This window comes from Pan troglodytes, chromosome 15, assembly GCF_028858775.2.
Source record: "Pan troglodytes isolate AG18354 chromosome 15, NHGRI_mPanTro3-v2.0_pri, whole genome shotgun sequence".
Taxonomy (NCBI): domain Eukaryota; kingdom Metazoa; phylum Chordata; class Mammalia; order Primates; family Hominidae; genus Pan; species Pan troglodytes.
Window position 1 is genome coordinate 43,194,452 of NC_072413.2, and position 19,475 is coordinate 43,213,926.

The 19,475-nt window shown below is 40.8% G+C and overlaps 1 protein-coding gene across 1 annotated transcript; it reads right to left on the bottom strand.

Moving 5' to 3' along the window:
* Window positions 1-289: 289 nt before the first annotated feature.
* Window positions 290-18,934, bottom strand: FKBP3 (FKBP prolyl isomerase 3). The gene is made up of 7 exons (XM_509926.8): window positions 18,696-18,934; window positions 15,072-15,173; window positions 14,167-14,274; window positions 5,842-5,977; window positions 5,244-5,311; window positions 2,421-2,518; window positions 290-641 (listed from the first exon to the last, which is right to left on the bottom strand). The coding sequence occupies exons 1-7, from the start codon at window positions 18,801-18,803 to the stop codon at window positions 587-589; spliced, it is 675 nt and encodes a 224-aa protein (XP_509926.1). The 5' UTR covers window positions 18,804-18,934; the 3' UTR covers window positions 290-586.
* Between the last annotated feature and the right edge of the window lie 541 nt (window positions 18,935-19,475).

Genomic DNA, 19,475 nt, shown 5'->3' on the forward strand with positions numbered 1-19,475 from the left:
TTTATTTTGGGGGGATCAATTAGTAATATTAACCTTATGTTCACCTTTATTAGCGGCTCATTGGTTTTGAAGTACACCTTTTCTAAATTCAGGTCTTGATCTTCCTGCCAAGATTTTTCCCCTTTTAGCATTTTGTTTCCCCTCAAGCCTTATGCTTTTGCCTTCTCATTATACAGGCAATCTGTCCAGATAATTTTACTGGGAGTTACTCCCTGGTTTGATGAGGTCCTTAGTTCCAGTTCCCTAATCAGAACAATAATATATTAACACCAAACAAATCACAGTCAGATCAAGACAGTGGATCAATTTTTATTGAGCCACTTAAGTTTACAACATGAGGTAAAAGGAAAAAGTTCTCCTTGACCAGTATTTTACACAGCTGTAGGAAAGTATTTTAGACCAGGGATTTATAAGGGATTACATCTCTCAAAAGCTGGGACCAAGTAAACAAATTTTATTAACTCCTTGAATTTTCCAGTTGACTCTTCCTTTACAATAGTAACAAGTTCTAACTAGTTGTGTAAGTTTCTTCAAGGCCAAGTTTTATCATTGTTGCTAATATCCTTAGAGCTGAAGCACTGCTATTTCAATCAATATCCACTAATTCCACTTCAAAAGTGAGTTTTGCATTTGGTGGAATTCTGTTGAAGAAGTCAAGGTACATTTGATAAAAAGTGCCTCTCCCCTACCCCCATAACCTTAGTGTAGGATAGGCTGACTAGATAGGCTCACTAGATAAATTGAGCTTAGACTAGGATCCTCCTTACCTGGATGCTTTACAAGTACTCCTAAATTAGCCACCACTTAATGAAGACTATTAAGTACTCCAAAACAAAAGTAATGTCATTCTAGCTGGCGGGGGGGGGGGTGGAAAAAATAGAGAGAGAGAGAGAGAGAGAGAATTAAAGTTTTTATGAGGTAGTACATAATATTTACTGTGCATTTTAAGATGCTAAGTTCAAGGCCAGGTACAGTAGCTCACACCTGTAATCCCAGCACTTTAGGAGGCTGAGGCAGGTGGATCACCTGAGGTCAGGAGTTTGTGACCAGCCTGGCCAATACAGTGAAACCCTGTCTCTACTAAAAATACAAAAATTAGCCAGGCGTAGTGGTGCGCACCTGTAGTTCCAGCTACTAGGGAGGGTGAGGCAGGAGAATTGCTTGAGCCCGGGAGGCAGAGGTTGCAGCAAGCTGAGATCACGCTGCTGCACTCCAGCCTGGGTGACAGAGCGAGACCCTGTCTCAAAAAAAAACCAAAACAAAATATGCTAACTTAAGAGTTATATAATTTATATGTGCATCAGATTGGTCTTGAGATGCTTCTTCACATGGGAGAGGGAGCTGCAGCTGACCATTTGATTTTTTTTCCCCCCACTACCGAGACAGAGCCTCACTCTTTCCTCCAGGCTGGAGTGCAGTGGCATGATCACAGCTCACTGCAACGTCCGCTTCCCAGGTTCAAGTGATTCTCCTGCCACAGCCTCCAGGGTAGCTGGGATTACAGGCCTGCACCACCACGCCTGGCTAATTTGTGTATTTTTAGTAGAGGTGGGGTTTCACCATGTTGGCCAGGCTGGTCTTGAACTCCTGACCTCAGGTGATCTGCCCTCCTTGGCCTCCCAAAGTGCTGGGATTACAGGCATTAGCCATGGTGCCCAGCCTGTTCATTTGATTTTGAAAAGCTAAGAGAGCTATTATATTCCCAAATATGTTTATCTGCTAAGACTACAGAAAGCTGCCTCCCAAAGGACTTGTTTTTTCAAACTTAATCTGATGGGTCCAAGAGGAATGGAACCAACAAAAGCCATAAACTTACCTTCCCTCTTACCTATTGGATTGGTCTGGTCTTAATGGTCTGGAGTCATTCCTTATTTTTTTTTTAAATGTTCACAAACTGGACTTATCAGTGAGTATTGTCATTAGTAGTAATAATAAATGCTTACACTAACACTGTTGATTCTGTGGTCTCCTTCAGTTCACAACTGGTAATCTCCCACATCTATTCCATTTCTAAGCTTTGAATTTAATTGCCTGAAATTATACTGTACCATAAAATTACCATGAGCCATATTTGCATCGTAGTTTGCTACAGTTTGTACTGGGCATGGTAACTTTTCTTAAACTCTTAAAAACATTAAGAATTGCTGTTTAAGCTTAAACTTCACAGTTAAGGTCTTGAAAGTTAAGAATTTGAATAAGAGAAACAAAAATTCTAGCTGAGGTTTGAACTTTATACCAATAGAAAATACTATTGCCTGTTGGAGGTGCTGACACATAAGCATCTAAATATCAGGAAGACTAGTCTGGACAGGATTCTTGATCCAGAAGTTTGCCTAGACAGCATCTTTCACATCTTCAAAGGTGATCTAGAGGTTTTTTTTTTTTTTTTAACTTTAATTATGAAGGGGAAAAAAGGATACTTGGCATCAGGCTGTCCTTTCTTTCCATAAGCCCATTCTGGTTCAATCTCCAGTCGAGCCTTTTCTCCTTTACTCATAGTCAAGAGAGCTTCATCCCACTAAAGGCAAGAACAAAATAAAAACTAATGGTATTTTGCAAAAAGCACATGCAATACCAGGACAGTCAAGACAAGATTGTATGTTAAAACAAACACAGAATCTATTACTATAGATTTCACTATATTCTAAGATAATGTACTTCAGTGAGTCCCTAAATCTTTGTCTTCCATTTCTTCAATAGAAAAAAAAGGGTATTTTAAGCAGGGCTTTTTTAATGTGAAAAGAACCTTTTGGGGCTCATACCTATAATCCCAGCACTTTGGGAGGCCGAGGTGGGCAGATCACTTAAGGTCAGGAGTTTGAGACCAGCCTAGCTAACATAGTGAAACCCCATCTTCTACTAAAAATAAAAAAATTAGCTGGGTGCGGTGGTGGGTGCCTGTAATCCCAGCTACTCGGGAGGCTGAGGCAGGGGAATCACTTGAACCCAGAAGGTGGAGGTTGCAGTGAGCCAGGATTGAGCCACTGCACTCCAGTCTGGGCAACAACAAACAAACAAACAAAAAACAAAAAAAAAAACTTTTTGTAAACTGTAACATGCCATACATTATGAAAACCAGTTTGTTATTAGCACCATCATAAACCTGCAACACTTTTACATCACAGGACAAACGAGTATTTTTATTGGAATACACTGGCAAGTACTCACTATAAAATTGTTTTAAGATTACCAAATTGTAATAGTGGAGTCACGTTGGCACATAAAATACATTTTTTTCTTTTGAGATGGAGTTTCGCTCTTGTTGCCCAGGCTGGAGTGCAATAGCGTGATCTTGGCTCACTGCAGCCTCTGCCTCCCGGGTTTAACCGATTCTCCTGCCTCAGCCTCCCTAGTAGCTGGGATTACAGGCATGCCCAGCTAATTTTGGAAATACAATTTTTAAAATGTTACGGCACTAAGATCTTTTGCAAAAGGTAAAACTAACTTTTCAAAGAAACAATAAAAGGCTTCTGGGTTGGCCTCTCCATATTTTCCAAATTTGGATCTTAAAGCTAGTTTCCACAAACAGTTAAATCCACATCACCAAAGGGATAATATTCCTAATATTATATGCTGTATTGAAATGCAACAATCATATAAAGCACAAGGGACAAAGTTAGGGTGGTCACATTTGGAAAATAAGAATATGGTAGACTAGCCGGGCAAGGTGGCTCGCGCCTGTAATCCCAGCACTTTGGGAGGCTGAAGAGGGCGATCACTTGAGGTCAGCACTCAAGACCAGCCTGACCAACATGATGAAACCCCATCTCTACTAGGAATACAAAATTAGGTGTGGTGGCGCATGCCTGTAATCCCAGCTATTCGGGAGGCTGAGGCAGGAGAATCGCTTGAACTCAGGAGACAGAGGTTGCAGTAAGCCGAGATTGCACCATTGTACTCCAGCCTGGACAACAAGAGCAAAACTCCGTCTCAAAAAAAAAGAATACGGTAGACTGGAAGAAATTTACCAGTATGCAAATAAGTTACAGAAATAGAAAAATGGCCCAATTTGATAATATACTTGCTATCAACTTGGTACGGGCAGGTAACAATTTTTTTTTTTTTTTGAGATGGAGTCTTGCTCTGTTGCCCAGGCTGGAGTGCAGTGGCGTGATCTCAGCTCACCACAACCTCCACCCCCGGGTTCAAGCAATTGTCCTGCCTCAGCCTCCCAAGTAGCTGGGACTACAGGCAAGTGCCACCATGCCCAGATAATTTTTTGTATTTTTAGTAGAGACGGGTTTCACAGTGTTAGCCAGCATGGTCTCGATCTCCTGACCTCGTGATCCACCCACCTCGGCCTCCCAAATTGCTGCAATTACAGGCATGAGCCACCACGCCCGGCTGGGGCAGGTAACAATTATAAGTTATGCTCAACTAAACCTTTAGTTTTAAGATGTTTTATATTCTGTATATGATTGTCTTAACCATATCTTAGGACCTACTGATTGTACAGAGAGTAATATATTGAAGGTTCCTATAACTGCATTTAAATAGGCATTTCAGTTATTGATGTCTGATGTTCTGAGAATAACAATTTTAAACAAACAGTGGGCACAATGGGCAGGCCTGAGCACGAAAACCTGATTCATAGAAGGTGACAGTCTGCCCTACTCTTTTATCTTCTTTTGTACAGTATAATGGTCAGTACGGGTCAAGCCTAACTTCCTCTTTTCTCAAAGTTTCTTTCTGTTATCTCTCACATATAAGTGTAGGTTAAAGCATGCTCATGTTTGAACGATTTTCTGGTATTGCAGCCTATGTTGTATGAGGTGAAAAGGCTGCAGAAACAAACTCTGCTTCTATGAATACTTCAGTGGGACAGATATTTTACCTTTGCAAATTATATGTAAATGGTACAACAGTTATAAGACATTTTACAGGAACCTTAAATTTAGAGGGCCAAACATTCTGACAAAGACTTACTTTATGAAGAAAAATAATAAAATGGGTACACATGGAAGGGACTAATATTTAAGCCCCTACTGTATTAGGTACTTCAAGTTATGCTCATTTAATCTTCTAAAAACCTTGAGGTAGGCAGTACTGTCCTCATTTTATATGTAGCGAAACTGAGACCCAGACAACTTGTGCAAGATCAGCTAACAATGATTATACCCAATCTGTCAGACTCCAAAGTCTGTTTCCTTTGTATTATATCCCCAAACCTAATTCTTTACAGCACCATACCAGAAGCAGCATATGCCAGAATATCTACTGATTCACTGGCATTCTTTACTTACTCCTCTGATAACTTTGCCTACTCCGACCTTAAAACTTAAAGGCTTGGCATTTTTCTTCTTCTTTGCACCTGTAAAACAGATTTTCCTTATCATTAATGATATACTCTAATTTATTATTAAGAAATTTCCACTGGAAATTATTAAATTCCAGTGGAAAAATATAGTGGTTTGATTTCAGAATTACAATACTATGTATTTTAAAAGAAGGAAAAAATTTACAAAGATCATCCATCAATAAAATTCTGGCTGTAAAAATAATTACATTCTTAACAAAGGGTAGAGGGGTAGGACCTATACTTATATCACAAAACAGCATACTATCCTGCCTTTTCTATTCAAATACTAATGCCTTACTTTGGGACATTAACCAGGTTTAGACTGAGATTCCTTATCTTTTGCTTTCCAAAGAACAAGAGGTCTTTAGCCAGCCAATAATCAGTGAACTGAAGACCTCTTCCAAGTAGATCTTGGGGGAAAGTATGTCTGGATGAAAGTAGGTGACAGTCAGGAAAAAGGTGCTGCTAAGTACTCATCTGTCTGCCACCCAAGTATTTAGAATCTCTTTAAGCCAAAAACATAAGATTCCATTTAGACTTACTTGTTTGAATATTAGTATCAAAAACAGTCCCATCTTGTAGTGTTCCTGTATACCAGCAGTGAACAACATCTCCCTTTTTGGGAAAGTTGGTTTTATCTCCCTTTTTCAGAACAGATTTAGTATATTTTGGTGGACCCTAAAAACAAAAAACAACACACACACACAGAGTTATTAATTTGTGTCCTTTAAAAGAATGACAAACAATAGCCAACAATGACCAAAGTCAGTTTAAAGAGTTTGATGGATTTGGTAATAAATAAACAAACAAAACCCTCAGTATCTAATTTCAAGGCTGTGATGTGACTATTAGTAACTTACACATCTATAATTTAATTTCAAATAACTTCCAGCTTCTTTGGAAGCCTAAATTCTTCTAATAAGATTCTGTTAATAATTCACCAAACCATAACATGATTTCAGTTATTTCCTAAAGTTAAAAAAAATCATTACTATTTAATTCCTATGAAATCATAAGGCATTAAAATAAGGGATGGTGACTTCCCCCCCACAAAGATTTGAACTGTTTTAGCAGCAATAATTGATATTACTAGGTGTTTTTATAATAACCAATTAGAATGAATACAGTGATATTGCCTCTGTCCCTGATTTGGAAAATAAATTCACACAATGGATGAAATTACCTAAAGAAATTGCTATAAGAGGCATATTTCCTAGAACAAAGTAGGATTATCAGGGTCTTCTACAAAAAAGGTTACATATTAATCTAATCAATAGCAATTCATATATGAGAGGAAAGCAGACAGAGGAACTGTCGAGAATCTTAGGGAGTTAATTAAAAAAAAGAAGTGTACCGAATTTAAAAGTATCCTTACCTAAATCTATTTGGTTTCTGAATTCAGACCAAATTCAGAGGGATCTGCATTATCCAAATCTATATTTGGTTTCTAAATTTCATAAAATAAATAACAAAGGTGTGCTTGGATATCCAATAATTCAAATCTATTAGTTCCTGAGTTTGAAAAGCAAGAGAAAGTGTTTTCTTTATTCCTGACCTATTTCTTTTTTTTTTTCTGAGATGGAGTCTCACTCTGTCGCCAGGCTGGAGTGCGGCAGTGTGATCTCGGCTCACTGCAACAACCTCTGCCTCCTGGGTTCAAGTGATTCTCCTGCCTCAGTCTCCCGAGTAGCTGGGACTACAGGCGCCTGCCACCACGCCCAGCTCATTTTTTGGGTTTTTAGTAGAGACACGGTTTCACCATGTTGGCCAGGATGGTCTTGAACTCCAGACCTCGTGATCCGCCCGCCTCGGCCTCCCAAAGTGTTGGGATTACAAGTGTGAGCCACCGCGCCTGGCCTATTCCTGATCTATTTCTAATTGGTCAAGTTATGCAAATTTTTATTCACTTTCATTTCCCTAGCTGAAGGTTTTATCCTTTTCCAAGACTTGTAAGTAAAAATATCTGTGCTGGGTGCGGTGGCTCACACCTGTAATCTCAGCACTTTGGGAGGCCAAGGTGGGTGGATCACTTGAGGTCAAGAGTTTGAGATCAGCCTGGCCAACATGGTAAAACCCCATCTCTATTAAAAATACAAAAATTAGGTGGATGTGGTGGCGTGTGCCTGTAATCCCAGCTACTCGGGAGTTAGAGTCAGGAGAATCACTTGAATCCAGGAGGCGGAGGTTGCAGTGAGCCAAGATGGCACCACTGGGCGACAGAGCAAGGCTCCATCTAAAAAAAAAAAAAAAAAAAGTCTGATCTCCTTGCAAATAGTCTACCTCTTGGGCAAAAGATTCTCTCCCTGACCAAACCCTAGCTAGGGTCCTCTGAGACCTCTTCTTCACAAGCCTTCAACCTTGGACTATAAAGATTTGAACAAACACAAGTTTCAAATAGCTCAAGGCCTTATTCCTAGGAGGACCTGATCCCTCCTTAAAGTGTCCGCCTAAGAAAACTTAAGGCTGCCAAAAAAAATTTACTGTTTGTTCCAGCCAACGCCTCAAGATGAAGATAGGACCCCTGTCTCTGTCTCTGTGGGAGCCTGATTTTGATAAGCGCCAGTTGGCAAACTCAGATGGGTTTCATATGGACCAACCCCACTTCCTACTTTATGTAATTTTTCACTTCTCTAACTCTGCTTAAATCCCTCTCTACTCCCTCATTCTTTTTTTTCTTTTTTCTTTTTTTTTCAGACGGAGTCTTGCTGTGTCACCTAGGCTGGAGTGCAGTGGCATGATCTCGGCTCATTGCAAGCTCTGCCTCCTGGGTTCATGCCATTCTCCCGCCTCAGCCTCCCAAAGTAGCTGGGAGTACAGGCGCCCGCCACCACACCCAGCTAATTTTTGTTTGTATTTTTAGTAGAGACGGGGTTTCACCATGTTAGCCAGGATGGTCTCCATCTCCTGACCTCGTGATCTGCCCGCCTCAGCCTCCCAAAGTGCTGGGATTACAAGCGTGAGCCACCAGGCCCAGCCCCCTCATTCTTTTAAAAGGCCCAGTTACCCCTCCACAAATCAGACTGGAGTTTAGCTCTTTCCCCTACTGTCAGTAGGCTGAATAAAATCTGTTTTCACCACTTTAATGTCTGATTGTGTTTATCTCTGACACCTTGAGTCAGTCCTCTACTCAACTGCTAGAGTGATATTAACAATTACTGCTTATAGTTTTGTGTCCAAAGGCCTAAACCATGCAGGATCTTAATCTATCCCTCCCTGAAGTTCCAGAATTCTATCAGCCTTTGAACTCTTGTCTTTTCCATGACCTTCTCAGTAGAGCAGGTGCACACAGCATAGAAATCTTTCAATCAGCTGGGCGCAGTTACTCACACCTGTAAACCCAGCACTTTGGGAGGCCCAGAAGGGTTGATCACCTGAGGTCAGGAGTTCGAGACCAACCTGGCCAACATGGGGAAACCCTCATCTCTACTAAAAATACAAAAATTACCTGGGCATGGTGGCAGGCGCCTGAAATCCCAGCTATTTAGGGGGCTGAAGCAGGAGAATCACTTGAATCCAGGAGGCAGAGGTTGCAGTGAGCCAAAATTGTGCCACTGAATTCCAGCCTGGGTGACAAGAGTAAAACTCTGTCTTAAAAAAAAAAAATTATATATATATATATTTTTCCTTTTTTAAGAGACAGGGTTTCAGTGTTGCTGAGGCTGGAGTGATCATACCACTGTAAAATACTGAGATATTTTACAGTGGTGTGATCACAGCTCACTTATAGGCTCTAGCAGTCCACCTGCCTCAGTCTCCCAAAGTGCTGGATTACAGGCAGGAGCCACTGTGCCTGCTTAATAATATTTCAAAAGTATAAAAATATTACTGTCTGTAAGGGAGCAATGAAAGGGAGAATGGCATGAAATACGGCTAGAAAAATACGTAGGACATGTTAGAATCTGGGTTTTTATCTTTAGGACATTAGCCAATTTAGAGTTTTAAATAAGAGAAGTTACAGAATCGGATCTGTGTTTATTTTATTTATTTATTTCTGAGACCGAGTCTCACTCTGTTGCCCAGGCTGGAGTGCAGTGGTGTGATCTCGGCTCACTGCAACCTCTGTTTCCCGAGTTCAAGCAATTCTCCTGCCTCAGCCTCCCCAGCAGCTGGGACTACAGGCATGAACCACCACACTTGGCTAATTTTTGTATTTTTAGTGCAGGTGGGGTTTCACATGTTGGCCAGGCTGGTCTCGAATTCCTGACCTCAGGTGATCTGCCTGCTTCAGCCTCCCAAAGTGTTGGGATTACAGGCGTGAGCCACACTGCCCAGCCAGATTTGTGTTTTAAATAGATCACTGTGACTGAAATATAAAAAATGACTTGGGAAGCAAAAGTAGAAGTGGAGAGACTTGTTAGGAAAAAAGTTACTATAGTAGTTTAGGTTTAGACCAGGGTGTTAACAGTGAGGATGACAAAACATGAATGGCTTTGGGATATATTTTGGAGGCAGAATCACCAGAAGGTGGTAATAACTACATATGAAGCAGTTATCAAAGATGAAGTTATCAAATTTTTCGTTTGAGTACTTTTATACTGACTTCTAATTGCTAAGTGTGAGTTTCTGTCGTAACTTATATTTTCTTTCCTGTACAATACTCATTCATACCATGAAAATTTTCCTCAACGCTATTTAATATATAATAGACAATAAATATATTGACAGTGACTGATTTAAAATCCCATAAGAGCTATTAGACAAGTCTTTATATTAAAATAAAGGTAGAAATAAATAATACAAATGTGCTTAGGAATGTATGCAGTTGTGTATGTATACAGCAAAGTCTCACATGGTAAAAATTCCAGAGGAAGCAATGAGCCCAGGAGCTGGGTCTTAAAGGGAGCACAGAAGTGACAAATAGGGATAGTAAAAGGACACTCTAAGGAAGAAATAAAATATGGAGGTAGGAAAGGGCATGATGTAGTAGACAATGAGCAGACATTTGTGGTCAAAGAAAAAAAAATTTTTTTTTTTTTGAGACAAGGTCTTACTCTGCCACCTAGGCAGTGCAGTGGCACACAATCTTGTCTCACTACAATCTCTGGCTCCCAGGCTCAAAGGATCCTCCCTGCTCAGCCTCCTGAGTAGTTGGGACTACAGGCACACACCACCATGCCTGGCTACTTTTTTGGTAGAGACAGGTTTCGCCATGTTGCCCAGGCTGGTCTTGAACTCCTGGGCTCAAGTGATCCACCTTCCTTGGCCTCCCAAAGTGCTGGGATAATAGGCGTGAGCCACTGCACCTGGCCAATAACATGTCTATACAGGCCGGGCACAGTGGCTCACGCCTGTAATCCCAGCACTTTGGGAGACCGAGGTGGGTGGATCACGAGGTCAGGAATTTGACAATAGCCTGACCAACATGGTGAAACCCTGTCTCTACTAAAAATACAAAAATTAACCGGGCGTTGTGGTGTGCGCCTGTAATCCCAGCTACTCAGGAGGCTAAGGCAGGAGAACTGCTTGAACCCGGGAGGCGGAGGTTGCAGTGAGCCGAGATCACACCACTGCATTCCAGCCTAGGCAACAGAGCGAGACCCCGTCTCAAAAAACAAAGAAAAAAAAAGAATACGTCTATAGAAACATGGAATATGGAGCTTAGCAGCAGCCACATTTTGGAAGTTTTGAATGCCAAGAATAAGAAATTTGGATATATATTGAAGACCAGTGGTGACCAATAAAAATGGGAGTCACAAATGTAATTTTGAGTTGTCTAATAGCTGCACTTAAAAATGTAAAAAGAAAGAGATGAAGTATGTCTATGCCAGGCAGTGGTATGCCTGTAGTCCCAGTTATTCTGAGTATTCTGAGGCAGGAGGATCACTGGAGCCCACGAGTTTGAGTCCAGCCTGGGCAACACAGCATGACCCTGTCTTTTTTTTTTTTTTTTTTTGAGACTGAGTCTCCCTCTATTGCCCAGGCTGGAGTGCAGTGGCGCAATCTCGGCTCACTGCAACCTCTGCCTCCTGGGTTCAAGTGATTCTCCTGCCTCAGTCTCCCATGTGGCTGGAATTACAGGTGCATGCCACCATGCCCAGCTAATTTTTGTATTTTTAGTAGAGACGGGGTTTCACCATGTTGGTCTCAAACTCCTGACCTCAAGTGATCTGCCCCTCTTGGCCTCCCAAAGTGCTGGGATTACAGGCACCAGCCACTGTACCTGACTGACCCTGTCTTTTTTTTTTTTTTTTTTTTTTTGAGACAGAGTTTCACTCTTGTTGCCCAGGCTGGAGTACAATGGTGCGATCTCAGCTCACCGCAACCTCCGCCTCCGGGGTTCAGGCGATTCTCCCACCTCAACCTTCCGAGTAGCTGGGATTACAGGTGTGCACCACCACATCTGGCTAATTTTTTGTATTTTTAGTAGAGACAGGGTTTAACCATGTTGGCCAGGCTGGTCTCGAACTCCCAACCTCAGGTGATCCGCCTGCCTCGGCCTCCCAAAGTGCTGGGATTACAGGCATGAGCCACCATGCCCGGCCTCCCAACCGACCCTGTCTTAAAAAAATAAAATAAAAAATTTTTAAATGAAAAATTTTCTTATTTAAACTAAAACATCCCAAATACCACCATTTCAATAAGTAATCAATATAAAAAATACTGAGATATTTTACATTCTTTTTTAAAAAAGAAACGTCTAAATTACACCTTTGCAACTGAGTATATATTTTATTCTTAAAGCACATTTCAGTTCAAAGTAGCTAAAGCACTCTGTAGCCACATATTGTTAGTAACTACCATACTGAACGGGGCAATTCTAGACAACACTCAATTACTGAAGATTTTTCAGCAGGGTGTGGTTTGCAAAGTATTGTTTTAGAAATCTTATTAGAATACCCATTTTGTTGCTGACTGGATAAAGAAAGAGAAGGGAGGCAAGAAATGAACAACGTTTTTAACATTCTGGGTATGAGGCCTTGCTTCGAATGCTTGAAAATGGAAAAGGAATGAACGTTTAAAATAAAAGGAAGATGTTTGAGAGCATTAGTCCTGAAGGAGACATGAGAAAAAAAGGGACGCAAAGATTCAGAGAAATTTTAAGCTCAGAAGAAGGGAATGGCAATGGCTAGACATTCACATTTTGGCACTACAGAACACAGGAGCATATAATGAGAAGGGAGTCCAGGGGCAGTGGCTCACGCCTGTAATCCCAACACTTTGGAAGGCCTAGGTGGGCGGATAACTTGAGGTCAGGAGTTCAAGACCAGCCCAGCCAACATGGAGAAACTGCGTCTCTATTAAAAGTACAAAAATCAGCTGGGCATGGTGGCGCCTGCCTGGAGTCCCAGCTACTGGGGAGGCTGAGGCAGGAGAATCACTTGAACCCAGGAGGGGGAGGTTGCTGTGAACCGAGATGGCACCACTGCACTCCAGTCTGAGCGACAGAGTGAGACTTTGTCTCAAAGACAAAAACAAAAACAAAAAAAGAGAAAGGAGTAAGAAGGGACTGAGAATTTGTGAGAAAATGTCAAATACTTTATGTGAGCAGTGAGCAATGTGATGGAGAATTGGGCAAAGGATAGTATAAATGTTGTTGAGTAGCAATGAAACTAGAAAACATGCTTGGCTAATATTAAGCATGAATTTATACCAGGCTCAATAAAAGGTTTTATGATTATGTGTTTATAATGCCTGCTCTCCAGTCCCAAAGCATGAAGACAGAGAGTAGACAATGAGGGTTAGCAAGGAAATGGACAAGAGGCTTTTGAATGTAGGACGCTAGGAAAACAGTCACAGTACATAAATGGGCTCAAGCTGGCCAGTTAAACGAAGAGGTTTTAAATAAAATGATAGAGTTTAGGACCCTCATAAGCTCGCTCTAGATTGTCTCTAGCTCTTATGAATTTACCTTTTATTTTCTTAACTCCTTAATGAAATATTATCTGTCTCCTAAAACCATCCTCATTCTAATTTCCTGGAGGGTAAACTATGTTGCCAGTTGCTTCTGAAACCCTTCAATAATAATTGCTCCATTTACCTTAGTAGCTACTCAATAGATGTAACATTTATTAAATATTAATTGTGATAAACTTTAAAACTGCTTTGTGTGCAAATATACCTATAAACATTAATTTGTGCTTTTTAGCCAATAGGAAAAGATCATGCAAAATTAACTAGCTTTAATCAAATAAACATCTATAATTGTATAACTGAACTTACACTTTCCACAAATACCCAAAAGCTACACTGTCATCAATAGCCTCACCTCTTTACAAGAACTAAAAATAGATTATTGTCACTGATACTAAGACTGCTGGCAATGAGTGAGCTTAGATAGTAAGGTATTATCAGAAATGACAAGATTATAATCAATTCAGCTCTGCTAAGTCAGTTCTTAGTAGCTGATCTTAGCTCTACTAAGGCTGTCAATTTGCAGGAATGAATTAATCTGGTTCTTCAAACCTTTGTACCAAAGTATAAAACCTGAGTTGGGAAAACTGAGACAGATGAACCCACATCCTGCAGCCAAGCCTGGATTATTTCTATTGCCAGGGACACCATGTACATTAGAAAAAGCTAAAAATAATCAAAAGAAAATGTATTTCACTTAGTCCAACTTGGCTATAGAATCAAGGCCTTAAAATAGCTTTGAAAGCTCAGAAGGTCTGGATAGATGTGGAGGCAATATTAAATACAATATCAGAAGTGTTTCACAGAATAGGCTAATAACTGTAAAGCACTAGTTCTTAGGATTATTTCTGTCCCAGTACACCTAAGGGAAATGGCACACTACATTAAGTGTTTGGCTCATTGAAAGTGGTTGTATTCAACCACCCTTCACTATGAGAAGTTAGTGCAAATAATAAAGAAATAAATACAATTTCTAGACTCCACATGATAAAATAAAAAAATAATTATATACAGACCTCATCCAGGGTCTCTTCAGACTTGGTTTCTTTGGGTTTATCTTCATTAAGCTTCACATTTTTTACTTGCTCAGACACTTTACTTATACTTTCAGTACCCTTAAAACGCTGTAAGGAAAATGTTGTAACATCATACCCAGGACAGGCTAAAACCAAGAAGCAACATCAAGATTTTCAGCCTCTCAATTAAATGAACATCTGCATAATAAATATAGGTTGTATAACACAATTGTGAATAAATGGTCTAAGGAAACGAAGAGCAAAGAAAGAATTTTGTTCATAATTTATTTTTAAACAATAAATTATTACCCTCAAACCAGCTTACAATATAAATTCTGAAATGAGAACCATGACCTTAGAAAGGCCAACTCATACCCAGAGATATAAACACTATTCAAATAACTCCTAAATAAAGATTTCTTTCCTGTGGAAGATATTCATTTCATAGTAAACAAATGTGGGAGAATGTCTTAAAATGTATTTTTGTAAAGCTCAGCCTAAATCTAAACCAGACTTTAAATTCATTAGTGAAATGGAAACTTATTTTCAATATAACATTTAACATATATAATAAAACAACAACAAAATACATTTAATATACACCATATGCTAAAGTAATACGGTAATACCACTGACCTAATGAATTTATAACTTCAGTGGACTTAAGAATTTGTTGTCTCAATTTAAGCTACAAAATCTAGACCCTTTGAAAATACTGAAACATTCTGCCATACTGCAGATTAGCCTTGCTAGATTTGACAGCTAGTCCACTTATGATAATAGTTCAGAAAAATTACAGGTGGAAAAGCTCCAACACATTCAACAAATCAATGCATTTTAAACATCTTTTTTGGAAATAAAATTTCAAAAGTGATGTTCTGCTAACAGAATCTAACAATACTCACCTTAGTTTCAAAAAGATGGTTATAGGCTGTAACCAAGTGGTCCTTGTTAGCTGTCTTGGCCACATTTTTAATGTTTCCTAATAATTTATGTTCTGCAAGAAACTATAAGGAAAAAAGCTGGGTAATCAAGATAACTTCTCCCGAGTAAGAAGTGTCTAAAATTAGAAAACGATCCTTTTATATTAGCAGTTGTGTTTTCAGTAGTACTAGTACTGAAGAAGAAATAAACCCTATAGTTTATACTCTACTTTGTTACAAAAAAAGTAAGAGATTTTTAAAAAATTCGGTATTTACAAGAATTAGTGACGACTGCAACTGTAGTGTTATGTACTGAACACAGTGTTTCATCCTAAACTTTTTCCTGTCAACACTCACAAAAAATAACATTTACACAGCAAGCACACTGTGGTGACTTGAGTCAGCTGCTCACTGCAGGAGGATACTTGGGTGCAGCCCTTGAGAGCCTCCAGCCAGGTTGGGCATAGCTATCCTGAGGCATTTGTAACCCATTCTTAGCAGACTAGGAAGAGTCACTGTTACACAAGCATGTAACATACATATGTTGAGATTGCTATGCTTAACATTATATATATAATTGCTAAATATATGGGCTGTGGAGTCATATTATCTAGGTTAAAATCCTAGCTGTGTGGGCCGGGCGCGGTGGCTCATGCCTGTAATCTCAGCATTTTGGGAGGCTGAGGCAGGCGGATCACCTGAGGTCAGGAGTTTGAGACCAGCCTGGCCAGCGTGACAAAACCCCATCTCTACTAAAAATACAAAATTTAGCTGGCCATGGTGGCGCATGCCTGTAGTCCCAGCTCGGGAGGCTGAAGCAGGAGAATTGCTTGAACCTGGGAGGCAGAGGTTGCAGTGAGCCGAGATCGCACCACTGCACTCCAGCCTAGGTGACAGAGCAAGACTCTGTCTCAAAAAAAAAAAAAAAAAAAAAAAAATCCTAGCTGTCTGACACTAGACAGGGGACTAAGCTTGTCTAAAGACTCAGCCTCCATATCTGTAGTGGAAGATTAATAACAGCGTCTACGTCAAAGAGTTAATATAAGGATAAAATGCAAAAATCCATTTAATGCATTTAGCATAGAGCCTGTCACACAGTAAGAACTTAATAAATATTGGGATTATGATTAATTCTGTATTTAATAGCTCAAGGTAACAGCGGAATTCCTTTTCTTTCAAATATAAGACTGCTAAGATGGCAGATGGACACTAAAATACTACTGCTGAAATAGCAAGTCGTAGTATAACTTTATCTGAAAATCACGTAATTGTGAGGATTTCGATAACTTCTTTGTTTCCTTATTTTATTCTGCTTCTTTTTCTGCCTTGTGCTCCTTGCTTAATTCCTAATTTTGTTACCTTCTCAAAGTTGTCCTTTGGCATCTTCTAAGCTTTTGATAAAGCAGTTAACATTATTAGCAGTTAACAGTTAACACTATCACTATTGTATTTTTTTTCTTTTTCTTTTTCTTTCAAAGATATGTTCTAAATAACAGCTGATGGGGAAAGGAGACAAAGTTGACTAAACGGAAGTAATCAGTTACCTTTAGCATGCTGGTGGTTTCTTGTTAAAGATTCCAGAAAATACCCAAAGCATAAAAGCATAAACATCTCTTTGATATCTTATGATTAATAAAATAATTATTGTCAAGTATAGGTCTAAGTGTTAATGATCACCGGAGATTATTATTATTTTTTTTTGAGGCAGAGTCTAGCTCTGTCGCCCAGGCTGGAGTGCAGCGGCCCAATCTCGGCCCACTGCAACCTCCCCCTCTTGGGTTGAAACGATTCTCCTGCCTCAGCCTCCCCAACAGCTGGGATTAGAGGCGCCCACCACCAGGCCCAGCTAATTTTTTTTGTATTTTTAGCAGAAATGAGGTTTCGCCACATTGGCCAGGCTGGTCCTGAATGCCTGGCCTCAAGTGATTTGCCCGCTTTGGCCTCCGAAAGTGCTAGGATTACAGGAATGAGCCACCACGACCGACCGAGACTATGCATTTAAAAGATTAATATGTTATAAAAACATTTTGATAATCCAAGTCTGTTGAAATTGTTCCACGTGGCCCAGTTTTACATACGATTCCACATGGCATGATTTGTTTCATAAGAATATGATGGATGAAGTACATGACTGAGGTATTATTAAATGTTAATGATGTCTATTCTATTGTTTCAGATGAAATACGAATTGGCTTAAGAGAAAATAGTTCCATTAAAATGGGGTAAGATCCCCGACACATGTTCTTTCTTTTTCACCCTTGTACCTCCAAACACTGAGAATAGTTCTTGTTACAGATGTTGTATTAATATCTGCTAAATTAATCTAAGATGCGGATGCCAGGATAATAATTAAGGAAGAAGGCACTGGAAGTTGGAGAGTTCTTCTATCTCCCTGTCATGACGCCCGCCCAAAATGAAAATAAAATATAAGCTTCTCAAAATAACCCAGAAATAGTGGCTCAGGCCTGTAATCCCAGCACTTTGGGAGGCCGAGGCGGGCGGACCACGAGGTCAGGAGATCGAGACCATCCTGACTAACACTGTGAAACCCCGTCTCTATTAAAAATACAGAAAATTAACCTGGCGTGGTGGCACGCGCCTGTAGTCCTAGCTACTCGGGAGGCAGAGGCAGGAGAATCCTTTGAACCCGGGAGGCGGAGGTTGCAGTGAGCCGAGATCGCGCCACTGCACTCCAGCCTGGGCAACAGAGAGAGACTCCATCTCAAACAAACAAACAAAAAAACCCAGAAACAGTTTTTCTAAAAGAAAAGTTTAGAATTTTAAAAAATGTATAGAAAACACAAGCAGGCTGCCGCTTGTAAGAGAATGCTGCGTGCACAACTATTTCAGCAATTTAACAGATGCATGAATGAACTTATTTTCCAAAGGAAAAACAAGTGTGACAAAAATAACTTGACTATAGACGGATGGTTAAGATGGAGACTATGCTGACAAATGGAGAGCCTACAGTATAAAGCATTTCAAATAAATTTCTTAGTCTGTTTATAACAATGACAGACCACTGCACAAGAGAAATGTGCATGTAGCTCCCTTAAAGTATAAAGGTGAAAAGGTCATTTAAAGGGTCGATATGTTAAATCAAAACTTAAACCACAACCTACGGATTTTTTAAAAATCACACGTATTAATGTTCAGTATTTAGTAAACTGTTGAGAAAAGCAAGTTGGATACACCGTTCCCACAGAAATCTTCACATCCCTTCCCATTTCCCTAGTAGCCGGCGCCCCGCTCCCAGGAGTCTCATCCACACCACTATTCCTCGGCCTCTCCGCCCTAGCCCCCAATATTCTCGGGTTCCTATTTTTCTGGCCTCCACCCTCACTCAAGGATCCCAATGAGGTTCTAACTCTACAATTGCAGCCTGTGTGCCCCAAGAAATAAAGCTGCTCCCCTGCCCCAGTAGAGAACGCCCGAGAGGCGGGAGCGAGGCACCAAAGCACAAGCTGGGCCGCTCCGGCCTTCCAGGCCACCGGCCGCGGGAAGACGAGGGCGGGGGCACAGAGGAATACGGAATGTATGGGCATCTCCAGGGGGGTGAGGCGTCCCTCAGCAGCACCAGCCCGGCCGCCCCTACGCCTCCGGTACCGAATCTGAACCGTGTTCCTGCAGAAACTTGATAATGTCCTTCTTGGGCAGCTGCTCACTGCGCAGCTGCTCCACGGTCCACGCCCGCTGTGGAACGGCCGCCGCCATCTTCCCCCGCTGCCTCCGCTTTACTGAGCCAGCCCGCCGCAGTTCGGCATCGCCCCGCCCCCTAGGGCGGGGCGTGGCCACTCACGGAGGTCGAGGGGCGGGCCTCTGCTCTAGCAGTCGGGATTGGGGCCTGTCTTTGAGTGACGTCAAGGCTGTGCTATGAGGGCTTCTTTGTTGAGTCCGGGTTGAAAAACCTACCGCGGTCGTCTCTGCAGTCGACTGAGTAGAAGACCGCTAGAGATCTTCGATTCTGAATTAGACCCCTTGTGAAGCGACCTCTGATGGTAGCGACATTTATCAACCATTACCCACATTTAAGGCAGCTATGCCTTTAAAGTCCAGTCTATAACCTGTTAAAAGAAAACAGCATTCAGGCTCCTTATCTCGTTTTATCTAGTTCTAGCCTAAAAAGTCACACCTGAAGTGCTTCAGTCCTTGTCGATCCGAAAACCCATATCCCACCATTTCCCTTTTAAAGATCACACAACCGAAACTTAAATACAAACTGCCCATCCCCTTCCCCCCATACAAATACGAGAAAGTTTGTCCAAAACGAAGTTCAGAAACTTGAACAAATAAAACAATTTATAAAGAAGCCGCACTCAGGATGCCACTTGCTGATGAGAATGACATTATTAATGCTTGTAACTCTGTGATGTATATTTTTTTCTC